General features: G+C 36.1%; 1 protein-coding gene across 3 annotated transcripts in view; it reads left to right on the top strand.

The window, feature by feature from the left end:
* GUCY1A2 (guanylate cyclase 1 soluble subunit alpha 2) overlaps positions 1-16,954 on the top strand; it is a 344,946-nt gene that overhangs the window by 208,020 nt on the left and 119,972 nt on the right. For all 3 annotated transcript variants that reach the window (XM_016921913.4, XM_522169.8, XM_016921914.4), the window contains exon 5: positions 1,242-1,727. In XM_016921913.4, coding sequence (XP_016777402.3) covers positions 1,242-1,727 — 486 coding nt within the window. The remainder of the gene's footprint in view (positions 1-1,241; positions 1,728-16,954) is intronic.

Here is a 16,954-nt window from a genome sequence, read left to right as displayed (position 1 = left end):
AGCATTTAATTCCATAAAAATTATAACATCAAGCAAGATTCCATTTTATTTTCTTATATAAACAAGATCTTGGTGAATGGTACAAGGGAGAAAAGTAAAAATATTAACGACTTAAAAATCCAAATCCCAATAGTTTATTCCATATTTGTTCAGTGCCACCAGTTTTTATCAACTAGCTTAACTATTTAGCTATAAAGAAAACAGGAAAATACATGTATTGAGCACATTCCATGTAGTAGTGGAACATAGATGAAACTGATGCACAGTCCCAACTGGTCGACTTTTAGCCTATTCTTTCTAAGTAATTGCAACTGGCTTTTTCTGCAGGTGTGCTTAGTTTAATCTTAGTCCAATCCAAATAGTTATAGTTGTAGCCATACCCCAGCTTCACCTTCCTTTTCTACTGGTGTTCATTGTTCGTGCCCTCTGAAGGTGTTCATTAGGCTACCGGGCATAAGCTTGTGTTCACTAAGTTTCCCATTAAATCTCAGTTCCCTAAATTCTCCAGTGAAAGGGCATAGAAAAGAGGAATAGATTTAAATTACTTTACCCTCAGATTCTTTATCATATAACCCAAATTCATTTAGTATTTATTATTTTTTTCATTTATTTTTAGCTTATATGAACATGCTAGTTGAGTGATATTTTCTGATAATGCTAGCTTAATATCTGGTTTATATTTTTATTTTTAATAATAAGAGAAATGTCCACTAACCTAACAAGTGCAATGACTAGTACATTTTCAAAGTACTATAATAGTTGAAAAATGATTTACATAAGGCCAATTACTTTGATTCATTTTAACCTCCTGGATTTATTTTCTGAAAGGGGTATTATTTTAATGACAGTTAAATATAGTTATTTTGACAGATGGATTTACCATAATTTCATTATTATTTAGTAGGCTGAAAGCTTTTGAATTGGCTCATAAACCAGTTTCATGATGTACCTTGGAGTATCATCTTGAATAAAAAATGTTTTCCTGTTTCATTTTTCACTGATCTCACTTTCCATTTCATTATTGTCTTTAGAAAGTAGCTGAGTGAGATATAAAACAATTGTTTCTCTTCAGAACCATGAATTTTAAACTGGCTGAAAATCAGATTTAAATTTGCTTATATGAATGCAGTAACAGTATTGCTAATAAAACATTTTTTCTTTCTATTCATCAGATAATATATTAAATTTTGTGAACCTACTATGTGAAGAGTACTGATCAAAATTCCATGTTAATTTCACAGGTGATGGAAGTCAAAGGACAAATGATCCATGTTCCAGAATCAAATTCCATTTTATTTTTGGGCTCTCCATGTGTGGACAAGTTGGATGAACTCATGGGCCGAGGGCTACATCTCTCAGACATCCCTATCCATGATGCCACCCGAGATGTCATTTTGGTTGGTGAGCAGGCAAAGGCCCAAGATGGGTTGAAGAAAAGGATGGATAAATTAAAGGCAACTTTAGAAAGAACTCACCAGGCCCTGGAAGAAGAGAAAAAGAAGACAGTGGATCTTCTATATTCTATTTTCCCTGGTGATGTAGCCCAGCAATTATGGCAAGGGCAGCAAGTACAGGCCAGAAAGTTTGATGATGTCACCATGCTCTTTTCAGACATTGTTGGCTTCACAGCCATATGTGCCCAGTGTACTCCCTTGCAAGTAATCAGCATGCTGAATGAACTGTACACCAGATTTGACCACCAGTGTGGATTTTTGGATATTTATAAGGTAAGGGAGTTTAGTTACTTACATATAAATGTTTTTTAATAGTAAATTGTCATGTGAATTAAATTGATTTTTTTACTTAAACTTGATACTAAATAATTGACAACTCTTTAATTTAGAAATTTTATAGATAATACAGGTATTTCTTCTTTATGAGTAAACTTTCAATATGAGTTCATTTGTGTTGACATAGATAACTGTGAAGAATCATGATATTGCTCAGTAAGGAAAAATTCTATATAGCTACTCCTCTAAGTTTATTTTTATTAAAAAATTAAACTTGTTGAATTCTAGGTAACTTTTTACCACATAATTATTCTTGCTTAGAAAATGGGGTTCCAATATAAACTAAGAATTTTATTTTGACAGTTAAAAACAAATAGCAAGTTATATTAAAATATGCATTGTATTGTCAAATATGGCTAATCAGTATTTTGCACTGCATTATTAAGTGAGATCTCTTTAATTCTAAAAAAAACCTATATATAAATACTCTAGCTATTGCTCAAATGACTAATGGGTTTTTGAGGAAGTACCTTAATTTTCCAAGCTACATAATGGAAAAATTTCCAAAATTGGTGCCAACCACCATGGTTGGTTTGATTTGGTGAACTCCTTATTAATTTCTTACTAAGATCATAGCAATATTTTGAGTCATTTAGCTCCATATCTACCTAATCAATAACTCTACAACTTTACCTAGAATCTTACGTAGATTGCACAATGTCAGGGCATAGGGCTTTTTTTATATGAAGGGAATCAAGTACTTTTAGTATAAATAGTTGTGAGCTGCAGGTTTTATTTTCTTCTTTACTAATACATATTGACCAGCTACTTATTTTTATAGTATGATCTTCACATAAGCAGATTTGGAAAGAACTTGTCTGATTCACTTTGTAAATTTTATATTATCATCCAGAAGGTGTTTTTATGAAGGTGTGTCTTCTTGGGGAAAGGAGCTCTTTAGTTTCATTATGTAGACTATATAGCCAATGTTAAATATTTTAATTGAATCTCTTCTGAGTGGTAAACATTCAGTATGAAGTATGTATAAGGGATTTTCCTTGTATAGAAAATTAAGTTCTTATAAATTATTTTTAACTCCCTTATAATTTATTGGTATATAATTTACAGCAGTGGTAGCCAAATGTCTGATTCTAAACCGGAGAGATACTATAATGTTAAACTGTCACTTCCAGGACAGAGGAGATCAGCTGAATTTGGCATCACTTTCCTTCCTCCATACTTGGGGCACTATTACACCAATCTCTGCCACAACCAATCTTTTCCCTCTAAACTACTGATTTGCAGTGTTTGCTTCCTCCAGTTAAAGCAGTCATGTTTTGTTTTGTTTTGTTTTGTTTTGTTTTGTTTTAGCCCTAAGTTCATACAACTAAATGAGAATGATAATAGATAAATAAATTATTCTCTGGAAAAAACATGGGAATCCCTGACAAACATAAGTATCAGTTAGATTTTGAGAAAAGAAGAAATGTGATGCTTCTGAGTATGCCAAAACAGGTTCAAGGTTTTAAAATATGATTTGATTTCTTAGACATCAAGCATTCATTCCCTTGTGAGTTAGGACATCTCACAGAAAAACAGTAGAAATACTCTGTATGATCTTCAAATTTTCCTATATATTATTAAGCCGTGGACAGTTTCATATAGTCATGAATAATAATCAACAAGTTTTAACTTACAAAATGTTTATATAAATATATATATATATATACACACACACATATAATAATTCTAGTTCACAACTTTTCTTAAACTAAACTTGTTTAGGAAATTTTGCAATTAATTACAACTAAAGATTCCAGGGCTTGGTGTTCTTAACATATCTTCAATGCTAGTGTATTAATCAGGGTTCTCTAGAGGGACGGGACTAATAGGATAGATGTATATATCAAAGGGAGTTTATTAAGGAGTATTGACTCACACAGTCACAAGGTGGAATCCCACCATAGGCTATCTGCAAGTTGAGGAGCAAGGAAGCCAGTCTGAGTTCCAAAACCTCAAAAAGTAGGGAAGCCAACAGTGCAGCCTTCAGTCTGTGGCCGAAGGCTTGAGAACCCTGAGCAAAACACTAGTGTAGGTCCAAGAGTCCAAAAGCTAAAGAACTTGGAGTCCAATGTTTGAGGGCAGGAAGCATCCAGCACAAAAGAAAGATGAAGGCCAAAAGACTCAGGCCAGTCTAGTCCTTCTACATTCCTCTGCCTACTTTTATCCTAGTCACGCTGGCAGCTGATTAGATGGTACCCACCTGGATTGAAGGTGGGTCTGCCTCTCCCAGTCCATTGACTCAAATGTTAATCTCCTTTGGCAACACCCTCATAGACACACCTAGGAACAATATTTTTTATCCTTCAATCCAATGACGTTTACACTCAACATTAACTATCACAGCTAGTAAGTACATGTATCTAGGATAGGTGTATAGGGCAGCTTTGGCTGCTTATTCAGGATTAGGGAGGTTGAGTTTGGGAGATCCAGACTGGAAATACAATATATGCTAAATCCATAGCAATAATGGTTTGGCCAGAGAGGGAAAGACAAAAAGATATTAGTCCTGTATAGGATTTAAAAAGTACATTAGGAGAAATGCATTAGGAGGGATATAAATTAGAAAACTTCTATTTGACCAGCCTGATTTGTAATCTTCATAAACATTCTAGTGTATTTTCTAGAAAATATACACAGTGCTATTTTAAACCATGAACTATTTGCCAAATTTTTAATGGCTATTGAAACAAAGAATCCCAGAGGTGGTAGAATTTTTTGTAAGGACCACAAGTCTTATTTTATGAAATGAAAAGAGTTTTGCTAGATTGAAAGTATGTACAGAATTTGGGTAATTATGTAGAATAACCATACCACAGAGAAAAATAAGGTACAGCCCACCTTTTATGTTAGAAATGTGAAAGGAAGCCAGGTAAAACTAAATGCCAAGAGAAAAGAACTAGATGGAGTGGCCCACATGGGGCTTTCATAGTGTGCTACGACATGAGATACTAGTCTCTAAATTTGTGGTTGCCCCTCTCTTCTTCATGTCATTACTCCATGTTTTCCTATCATCAGGCAGATGATAGAGTGAAGAATTATAATTTCAGTGGTAGAATTCAGATAAATTAAGACATAATATGACCATTCTGCTAAAATAATCAAGTTATCTATAAACTAGAGGGTTGAGGAAGAAGCTGTGGATTTTGCTGTGCATATATCAAGCACTGAGAAAATGAAAGCCTTTCCAATGCTTAACTGCCAAGATGTTACAGGTGTATGAATACTAAGTAAGAGCTAGGCAAATTGAAGAAAGCCTGGGTTATAATTTTGTTTCTCTTGTAATTAGAAAGGCACATTTTCAGTAAAAGTCAACATAAACAACATACCTAATATTTTGCTTCTCAGATTGTTCTCACATGAACATAAAGAACCAGTATCTAATTTTGTAAATCAATGGCATATAAATAATAACAATAATAATGGCATTGACTATTGAAGCAAATTCATGTACATTTTGCTTTGTTTTACATTTGTCTTTGGGAAAACCTTTGATTTTAGATAAGCAGGGAGAAAGACTTTGCCTTTCTCTGATTCCATTCTGCCATGGTTGCAGTGTTCCAGTGCTATTTTAAATACAATCTTTAGCATCCCCATCTTTTCACCTTTAAGCACTTTAACTTGACTTTTCTCCAGTTCTATACCCCATAAAATAAAGATATTCAGTGCATCAGTCCCACAGTTACATCATAAGCATTTCAGTGAGCTTTCCTATGAAGAGTTTAGAATACCATCTGGTACATAGTAGTAAATATAAATATTAGCTGCCATTAGAACTTCTCAGACAGGTGTATCTATCTAGACATACAGGGATGTGTGTTATGTGATTATGTTTGTGTGTGTGTGTATATATATATACACACATACCTAGTAGGCCCAGAGCTTTTTAGAAAAGAATAAAATATGATCTCATTTAATCCCTCCTTGAATAACATGTGGCATTATGTACATTTTCGGGTAAGAAAACTGAGTTTTGGAAAGGCTAAATCCAGATAATGTAGCTCACAAGTCAGAATTTGAACTGAGACTTGTCTGATGCTAAAGCCTATAGTTTTTGTACAATTTAGGCTGTGATCTAGACAAAGATCAAATGATAAAAACAGAGTGGAAACTGTTTAAAAATGACATTACAGAATCAATAACTGTAGTTATACTCTCAAGTAGGAGATTCTCCCGTCTGCCATCTTTTATCTTTGTTAGAAACCAGCCAGCACCTCTGTCTTCATTCTTCCTATGGAAAGTGGCATACCAAAAGAGGTATTGTGGGAGCAGTGGTCCCAGGTGCAGGCAATAAGAAGTATATTTTTTAAATAGTGAAGTGGAATAAAAGTTGATCTGGTTTTAAAAATCATCTTACCCAGGTAACTCTAAAAATGTTAGTGATGGCCGGGCACGGTGGCTCACGCCTGTAATCCCAGCACTTTGGGAGGCCGAGGTGGGTGGATCACCTGAGGTCAGGAGTTCGAGACCAGCCTGGCCAACCTGGTGAAACCCTGTCTCTACTAAAAATACAAAAATTAGCCAGGCATGGTGGTGGGTGCCTGTAATCCAAACTAGTCAGGAGGTTGAGGCAGGAGAATTGCTTGAACCCAGGCGGTAGAGGTTGCAGTGAGCTGAGATCACGCCACTGCATTCCAGCCTGGGCAACAGAGTGAGACTACGTCTCAAAAAAAAAAAAAATGTTAGTGATAAAATAGTTTTCTCTGTCAGAGTAAAGGTAGAGGGGGAGTATTCCCATCACAGCCTCTAAGTGTGGTTTGCAAATGTCCATGGCATTAAACATTGTCAGGTTTAGATTGGGAAGAAGGAACAGTAAGACAAGATAGGGCAACCAGGTAATACCAGGACGCAAATTCTATTACATTAGGGAACCTGATGTTAAAAATCTGAAAAACAACAACACAAAGTTCATATTGGCAAGGAAATGTAAGTATTATAAGCCTAGCTGGAAAAGCAGAGTTCAGGCCAATTAGCAAAGTAGGAAATCCAGGCTCACTCATAGGGAATATGAGTGGGCCCAAGGGGACTAGATGATAGGAACTGGAAACCAGGCAACATGTCTAGGTAGAAAGTATAAATATGGGTATCAGTACAAACTTTGATAAAGAAGCAGAGTCTTTTCCCTGGACAGAATTAAGCTTAGAATCAGAGGGTGCACAGGACAAGTCTACAGTGTCAAAGGGGAACTGAATATGGCAACCTCATCAAACATCTGAAAACAGATGTTTCTGACATAGAGTTTTAGGGCTACACAGCTTTAAGCCTCAAGAGTTTTGATTTGTCTTGCCACTTGATAGGAAGTTACTAAAGCCCTCTCTTCTTCGCTGGACCTTCAGCCAGCCTCCAGAAAATGCAGTAGATTCTCAAGGATATCACTTCAGCATGAATTAGATTTCACAGAAAAATGAAATGCTTCACTTCCACCTTGTTTTGTTGCCTTTCAAAGTACTTAGGTACTTAGGTTATTGTTGGAATTTTATAAATATGTATATGCCATTTTACGTCATTTGCAGCATGAAATGCCAGTTCCATTTAGTAAAGAGTAACTGCTTCATTTTTCCCCAAGATTTACATATTTTCTCTTTTAATGATCAGTGCACACACTTTTTAAATTGAGCACTGTTTAAGATTTATGTTAGTTCTCTTCAGCAGTCTCCATCAACATCAACATCATTTGCTTTTACTGATATTTTGTTGGAAACAAAGCAACAATGTTTTCTAGTTAGGAAATAAGAATTTCTTAAGTCAAAAATTTATTCAACTCATTCATTCACTCAATAAACATTTACAACTCATTTGATAAGGAGCCATGACTTCCATAGAACCTGAAAAATGTTATGGAAATTAGCATGTATTTTTAGAACAATTTTAATGAATAGAAAAGAACTCATTTATATGCTGTAGGAAGTAAGGTGAAAGTCACAGATAAGCATTCTGTTCCAATAGCTTTTCTATGGCAGGAGTTATATTGTCAGTTTCAAAATACCATAATGCTGTAAAAATTACCTGAAGAGGGTTTAACCTCATTTATACGTTTGCCTTTGGCGAGCACTTTGGTTGGAGATAAGGAAGAGGCAAGGGTAAGATACGTTTCTTTCAATCCTTTCAGACAAGGCTGTGGAATCCCAGTGCTATCTTGAGTGCACTAGTTGGATTTCTCATCATTCCACCTTTCATGGGTTATTTAATCTCTCTGCCTCATTTTATCATCTGTAAATAAGAGACTAATTTTATCACTTTATAGTTTTATTTTGTGAGATTTTAAATGAGATTTATGTAAAGTGCTTAAAACAGTGTCTCCTTCATGGTAGTAAATGTACATATTAGCTATTATTACTTTCCAAACAGGTATATCTGGTCCTATATGGGAAGCGCGTGTGTCTGTGTGAGTGTGTGTGTTGTATATCTGCAGGCATTTTTATGTACATAAACATTGTGTATCCAACGCTTACTAGAAATAGATAAAATGCTTATTTGGATTTATTCTTTTAGGTTATTAGAATTGCATTGTATGCCAAAGACTGTGAAGGAAGGATAGAGAAATAAAAGGAGGGAAGGAGATAAATGGCTTTCCGAAATGCATTATTTGTGTCATCTTCATGGGGCCTCAAAGATTCTTAAAGATGCTTCCATCTGCATACTCTGAATTACAATATGGAATTTATAAAGATGACAATATTTCTGAAAGCCATAATGACTCGTGGGATGTCCATGACCAATACTATGAAACTGAACCCCAAATGTCTATTTTTATATTCTAATACGGCAGCCTGAATTAATTTTCTTCTATATTCAGAGAACATTTCTTTTAGTGTTGTGGCATAGTCTGAAGACAGTTAGAAGGCTAAAATACTTTCAGTTGCTAAGCAGAAGTTAAAGATGTGTCTTGCTGAATTTTTCAAAGTGTTTTGAGGTTTTTGTCCCTATCGATATTTAATTTCTGAAGAGTGGTGGCAACTGCAAACAGATTGATGTTTTTGATTTTTACAAACAGTATGAACTGAATATTTATGACCTCCCAAAATTCATAGTTGAAGCCCTACTTAATGTGATATTATTTAGAGGTAGAGTATTTTGGAGTTAATTAAGTTTAGATGAGGTCTTGAAGGTGGGGTCTTCAATGATGGAATTAGCATCATTATAAGAAGTGACTTGAGCTTGCTTTCTGTCCTCTTTGAGGACACAGTAAGATGGCAGCCACTTGTAAGCTAGGAAGAGAGCCCTCACCTGGGAAGTGAATTGGCTGGCATCTTGATCTTGGACTTTCCAGCCTCCATAACTATGAGGAATAAATTCCTGTTGTTTAAGCCACCCAGTCTGTGGTGTTTTGGTATAGCAGCCTGAGCAGACTGAAATCCCAAGAGAAGGTATATCACTTCTACAGAAAGTGTGGAAATTTCTTCATGATACAAGTCTCTAGTAAGTTCTCTTAGTAGATTAGTCCATATTGCTAGGATTTCCTGTATCTAATAAGAATAAATGCTACCGTCCCATTGATGCAAATGAAAGATTTTCATTAGCCTTATAGAGTTAATTGTGTTATTACACAGTATCTCTCTTTTGTGTATCAATAAACTGTAAAGAATTTAAGCTGTAAGCTCAAACTGCTCATTTATCTTTGTCACTACCACTTCAGCAGAACAGTATGAACAACTTGCCTTTAGTTTATACATAGGGTGAGTTTACTAAAATGGAAATTCATTTTCTAGGCAGGACCGCTATCTCTCACTCACCTGATAGGATAGCCTTAATGCAATCTACAAATCTCACTGAATTGAGGTGTTTCTATTACCTTTTTAAAACAAACAAACCTTTAATTAATGCTTTTATGTAGTAGAAATGCTGTAAATACTTCTGCCACTATTTATCACTTAATAACAGTGATTTAAAAAGTGAAAATTTCTGAAAGCAAAATGAAACTAACAGAATTCACATTTACTGAATACAAACTGTGTTTGTATTCTCAGTGTTAAGTGCTTAAATTGTGATATTTCACTTATTTTCCAGAACAATCCTGTGGAATAGGTGTTATGATTGTCCCTCCTGTGTTTTTAAATTTTTTATTTCAATTTTTGTGGGTACATAGTAGGTGTATGTATTTATGGAGTACGTGAGATGTTTTGATACAGGCATGCAATGTGTGATAATCACATCATGGAAAATGGGGTATCCATTCCCTCAAGTATTTACTTTTTGTGTTACAAACAATCCAGTTAGACTCTTTTAAAATGTACAATTAAATTATTATTAAGTATGATCGCTCTGTTGTGCTATCAAATACTAAGTGTCCCTTTTGAAAATGAGTTTAGTAAGTTGCAGATGCTACTTGAATTTAGTTCTGATTTAGTTAAAATCTCAAATTTTAGAAAGCAATGGTTTAAATCATTCATGTGTCAGATAGCTAGTGTTTCCAATTACCTAGATGCAGAATCAGGACAAAAAAATTGTTCTGGCACTTACATACTATAGGTTAGTGCAAAAGTAATTGTGGGTTTTGCCCTTAATTTTAATACATAAAATGAGATATTCATTCATCAATTGGTACGGTCTCTCCAACAACTTTGACAAATTACCAGTCAGAGTTCATCTTTTTAAAATGAAAACAATAGTATGTCACAGGACTGTTATGAGGCTGAAAAGAACTATCAGCCAAAGGTCCTTGTTACAAACATGAGGCCCTCAATGTAGTAATTAGAAGATGAACATGAATTTGTAAATTGCAATTTGAATTCTACCCTAGAGGTAAAAATATAACTAGGTTTCCTTTTTTAAGGTATTCAACAAATGTGCACTATTTTTGAATATGTGTTGGATATCATAAATACTTGTTCTCTTTGGCTTCCGGAGGTTAAAAAGGATCTTTGTACAAAAGTTAAAAGAATAGTTTCAGCACAGTAGAAGATCCTTAAGAAAAACCGTGTTTCTAACAGTGAAATAGACTGGCAGAAGCATATGCTCTGATCACAGGAGTGATATGCCACAACCTTTTGGTGGAGCAGGTAGGAACAACTTTCAGTAGGTCCCCTGATTCTATGAGATTCTTTTTTTTTTTTTTATACTTTAAGTTCTAGGGTACATGTGCATAACGTGCAGGTTTGTTACATATGTATATACATGCCGTGTTGGTGTGCTGCACCCATTAACTCGTCATTTTCATTAGGTATATCTCCTAATGCTATCCCTCCCCCTTCCCCCTACCCCACAACAGGCCCTGGTGTGTGATGTTCCCCTTCCTGTGTCCAAGTGTTCTCATTGTTCAATTCCCACATATGAGTGAGAACATGCGGTGTTTGGTTTTTTGTCCTTGCGATAGTTTGCTGAGAATGATGGTTTCCAGCTTCATCCATGTCCCTACAAAGGACATGAACTCATCCTTTTTTATGGCTGCATAGTATTCCATGGTGTATATCTGTCACATTTTCTTAATCCAGTCTATCATTGATGGACATTTGGGTTGGTTCCAAGTCCTTGCTATTGTGAAAAGTGCTGCAGTGAACATATGTGTGCATGTGTCTTTATAGCAGCATGATTTATAATCCTTTGGGTATATACCCAGTAATGGGATGGCTGGGTCAAATGGTATTTCTAGTTCTAGATCCTTGAGGAATCGCCACACTGTCTTCCACGATGGTTGAACTAGTTTACAGTCCCACCAACAGTGTAAAAGTGTTCCTATTTCTCCACATCCTCTCCAGCACCTATTGTTTCCTGACTGTTTAATGATCACCATTCTAACTGGTATGAGATGGTATCTCATTGTGGTTTTGATTTGCATTTCTCTGATGGCCAGTCAAGATGAGCATTTTTTCATGTGTCTGTTGGCTGCATAAATGTCTTCTTTTGAGAAGTGTCTGTTCATATCCTTCGCCCACTTGTTGATGGGGTTGTTCTTTTCTTGTAAATTTGTTTGAGTTCTTTGTAGATTCTGGATGTTAGCCGTTTGTCAGATGAGTAGATTGCAAAAATTTTCTCCCATTCTGTAGGCTGCCTGTTCACTCTGATGGTGGTTTCTTTTGCTATGCAGAAGCTCTTTAGTTTAATTAGATCCCATTTGTCAATTTTGGCTTTTATTGCCATTGCTTTTGGTGTTTTAGACATGAAGTCCTTGCCCATGCCTATGTCCTGAATGGTATTGCCTAGGTTTTCTTCTAGGGTTTTTATGGTTTTAGGTCTAACATTTAAGTCTTGAATCCATCTTGAATTAATTTTTGTATAAGGTGTAAGGAAGGGATCCAGTTTCAGCTTCCTACATATGGCTAGTCAGTTTTCCCAGCACCATTTATTAAACAGGGAATCCTTTCCCCATTTCTTGTTTTTGTCAGGTTTGTCAAAGATCAGATAGTTGTAGATGTGTGGTATTATTTCTGAGAACTCTGTTCTGTACCATTCGTCTACATCTCTGTTTTGGTACCAGTACCATGCTGTTTTAGTTACTGTCACCTTGTAGTATAGTTCGAAGTCAGGTAGCGTGATGCCTCCAGCTTTGTTCTTTTGGGTTGTCTTGGCTATGCGGGCTCTCTTTTGGTTCCATATGAACTTTAAAGTAGTTTTTTCCAATTCTGTGAAGAAAGTCATTGGTAGCTTGATGGGGATGGCATTGAATCTAGAAATTACCTCGGGCAGTATGGCCATTTTCATGATATTGATTCTTCCTACCCATGAGCATGGAATGTTCTTCCATTTGTTTGTGTCCTCTTTTATTTCATTGAGCAGTGGTTTGTAGTTCTCCTTCAAGAGGTCCTTCATATCCCTTGTAAGTTGGATTCCTAGGTATTTTATTCTCTTTGAAGCAGTTGTGAATGGAGCTCTCTGTTTTTCTGTTATTGGTGTATAAGAATGCTTGTGATTTTTGCACATTGATTTTGTATCCTGAGACTTTGCTGAAGTTGCTTATCAGCTTAAGGAGATTTGGGGCTGAGACAATGGGGTTTTCTAAATATACAATCATGTCATCTGCAAACAGGGACAATTTGACTTCCTCTTTTCCTAATTGAATACCCTTTATTTCTCTCTCCTGCCTGATTGCCCTGGCCAGAACTTCCAACACTATGTTGAATAGGAGTGGTGAGAGAGGGCATCCCTGTCTTGTGCCAGTTTTCAAAGGGAATGCTTCCAGTTTTTGCCCATTCAGTATGATATTGGCTGTGGGTTTGTCATAAATAGCTCTTATTATTTTGAGATACGTCCCATCAATACCTAATTAATTGAGAGTTTTTAGCATGAAGGGCTGTTGAATTTTGTCAAAGGCCTTTTCTGCATCTATTGAGATAATCATGTGGTTTTTGTCTTTGGTTTTGTTTCTATGCTGGATTACATTTATTGATTTGCATATGTTGAGCCAGCCTTGCATCCCAGGGATGAAGCCCACTTGATCATGGTGGATAAGCTTTTTGATGTGCTGCTGGATTTGGTTTGCCAGTATTTTATTGAGGATTTTTGCATTGATGTTCATCAGGGATATTGGTCTAAAATTCTCTTTTTTTGTTGTGTTTTTGCCACCCTTTGGTATCAGGATGATGCTGTCCTCATAAAATGAGTTAGGGAGGATTCCCTCTTTCTCTTTTTATTGGAATAGTTTCAGAAGGAATGGTACCAGCTCTTCCTTGTACCTCTGGTAGAATTTGGCTGTGAATCCGTCTGGTCCTGGACTTTTTTTGGTTGGTAGGCTATTAATGATTGCCTCAATTTCAGACCCTGTTATTGGTCTATTCAGGGATTCAGTTTCTTCCTGGTTTAGTCTTGGGAGGGTGTATGTGTCCAGGAATTTATCCATTTCTTCTAGATTTTCTAGTTTATTTGCATAGAGGTGTTTATAGTATTCTCTGATGGTAATTTGTATTTCTGTGGGATCGGTGGTGATATCCCCTTTGTCATTATTGCGTCTATTTGATTCTTCTTTCTTTTCTTCTTTTTTAGTCTTGCTGTGTGGTCTATCAATTTTGTTGATCTTTTCAAAAAACCAGTTCCTGGATTCATTGATTTTTTGAAGGGTCTTTTGTGTCTCTATCTCCTTCAGTTCTACTCTGATTTTAGTTATTTCTTGCCTTCTGCTAGCTTTTGAATGTGTTTGCTCTTGCTTCTCTAGTTCTTTTAATTGTGATGTTAGGGTGTCAATTTTAGATCTTTCCTGCTTTCTCTTGTGGGCATTTAGTGCTATAAATTTCCCTCCACATACTGCTTTGAATGTGTCCCAGAGATGCTGGTATGTTGTGTCTTTGTTCTCACTGGTTTCAAAGAACATCTTTATTTTTGCCTTAATTTCATTATGTACCCAGTAGTCACTCAGGAGCAGGTTGTTCAGTTTCCATGTAGTTGAGCGGTTTTGAGTGAGTTTCTTAATCCTGAGTTCTAGTTTGGTTTACACTGTGGTCTGAGAGACAGTTTGTTATAATTTTTGTTGAGGAGTGCTTTACTTCCAACTATGTGGTCAGTTTTGGAATAACTGCGATGTGGTGCTGAGAAGAATGTATATTTTGTTGATTTGGGGTGTAGAGTTCTGTAGATGTCTATTAGGTCCACTTGGTGCAGAGTTGAGTTCAATTCCTGGATATCCTTTTTAACTTTCTGTCTCGTTGATCTGTCTAATGTTGATCAGAGCACCTCTCCCCCTCCAAAGGAACACAGCTCCTCTCCAGCAAGGAACAAAGCTGGACAGAGAATGACTTTGATGAGTTGAGAAAAGAAGGCTTCAGACGATCAAACTTCTCCGAGCTAAAGGAGGAAGTTCGAACACGTTGCAAAGAAGTTAAAACCTTGAAAAAAGATTAGACGAATGGCTAACTAGAATAACCATTGTAGAGAAGTCCTTAAATGACCTGATGGAGCAGAAAACCATGGCACGAGAACTATGTGATGAACACACAAGCTTCAGTAGCCAATTTGATCAGCTGGAAGAAAGGGTATCGGTGATTGAAGATCAAATGAATGAAATGAAGCGAGAAGAGAAGTTTAGAGAAAAAAGAGTAAAAAGAAATGAACAAAGCCTCCAAGAAATATGGGACTATGTGAAAAGACCAAATCTACGTCTGATTGGTGTACCTGAAAGTGACGGGAAGAATGGAACCACGTTGGAAAAGACTCTGCAGGTTATTATCCAGGAGAACTTCCCCAACCTAGCAAGGCAGGCCAACATTCAAATTCAGGAAATACAGAGAGCACCACAAAGATACTCCTTGAGAAGAGCAACTCCAAAACACATAATTGTCAGATTCACCAAAGTTAAAATGAAGGAAAAAATGTTAAGGGCAGCCAGAGAGAAAGGTCGGGTTACCCACAAAGGGAAGCCCATCAGACTAACAGCTGATCTCTTGGCAGAAACTCTATAAGCCAGAAGAGAGTGGGGGCCAATATTCAACATTCTTAAAGAAAAGAATTTTCAACCCAGAATTTCATATCCAGCCAAACTAAGCTTCATAACTGAAGGAGAAATAAAATCCTTTACAGACAAGCAAATGCTGAGACATCCTGAAGGAAGCACTAAACATGGAAAGGAACAGCTCTTCCCAGCCACTGCAAAAACATGCCAAATTGTAAAGACCATCAATGCTAGGAAGAAACTGCAGCAACTAACGAGCAAAATAACCAGCTAAATTCATAATGACAGGATCAAATTCCCACATAACAATATTAACCTTAAATGTAAATGGGCTAAATGCTCCAATAAAAGACACAGACTGGCAAATTGGATAAAGAGTCAAGACCCATCAGTGTGCTGTATTCAGGAGACCCATCTCATGTGCAGAGACACACATAGGCTCAAAATAAAGGGATGGAGGAAGAGCTACCAAGCAAATGGAAAACAAAAAAGGCAGGGGTTGCAATCCTAGTCTCTGATAAAACAGACTTTAAACCAACAAAGATCAAAAGAGACAAAGAAGGCCATTACATAATGGTAAAGGGATCAATTCAACAAGAAGAGCTAACTATGCTAAATATATATGCACCCAATACAGGAGCACCCAGATTCATAAAGCAAGTCCTTAGAGACCTACAAAGAGACTTAGAGTCCCACACAATAATAATGGGAGATTTTAACACCCCACTGTCAACATTAGATTCTATGAGATTCTAATATTCTAAATTCTTAGTGTTGGAGCTATATGTAGTTTGCTAGGAAAATGTTTTCAAACTGCAAATCAATGCTGCTGCCTCCCTATTAATAAGTTTTAAATGATTTGTGTTTATTTTTGCAAACATCTTTTAAAGTGGAAAGATGAGAATTTAACTCTGTCATCTTAAATTTGGGTTAAAATGGATATAAATAAGTTTTGATGCATTTTTCAAGCTTTGAAATGGGTAACATGACTTTCAAGTTGGAAAAAGATAAATCAGTTGAAACAAAATCCCTGTGAGACTGCTGATTTAGCTGTGAGTATGTGTTGGGATGGAGGGCATGCACATGCATAGGTGCACATGTGTTGGAGTCTATGAAAGCTGTCTATTAAGATAATGCTGTTCTTAAGATTGTCCAAAGCATTTTTAATGTTATATTTTCCTGTGATAGTCAAAGTTTGATATTGGATAGCTTTTTATGCTGTCATCCAAGGGCAACTTTGTGCTTCTCTCTTTTTCCCTTACCAAATTCCATAACTAGTGCCACTGCCTCATATCCAGTCGGGCATATTTCAGCCCTCTGCTTAATATAAGGTCCTTTGACGATCAGAGAGAGCCCAGATGAGGACTGTTGTAGTTGCCTATGACAGTGCAATGGTAGCTAAAGGTAGGGGAAAGGGTATTGAAGATAAAGTCCGAAAACCTGATTTTAATTATATCTTTGTCACATAACTGAGTAAGTCACGTAACTTATCTGTGTTCAGCTTCTGCATCTATAAAATGGGAGCAGTATTATAGGTCTCACATATTTCTTGCAGTTGACACAAAAAACTTGTTCAGCAAATGATTGTTTGGAATTTGTCTATTCATAATTCAAAATAACGATATATATGTGGAAAATTGTTGTAAATTAATCAACAGTATCAGCAATTGACTCCATCTGGAGTTATTCATATGAAAGAAGACCAAGATCAGAGAGAATGTCTTTAGGAATTTGCTATGAAAGAAGGGACAGGGACTGATATTAGTTGAATGCCTAATATGTGCTAGGTACCATGCTAAATTTTTTATAGGTTTATTCATTAATTTCATTTTCAATAAATAATTATCAG

Source organism: Pan troglodytes, chromosome 9, assembly GCF_028858775.2.
Source record: "Pan troglodytes isolate AG18354 chromosome 9, NHGRI_mPanTro3-v2.0_pri, whole genome shotgun sequence".
NCBI lineage: Eukaryota > Metazoa > Chordata > Mammalia > Primates > Hominidae > Pan > Pan troglodytes.
The sequence above is the reverse complement of the archived record's forward strand: the minus strand, read 5'-3'. Positions and strand labels throughout refer to the sequence as shown.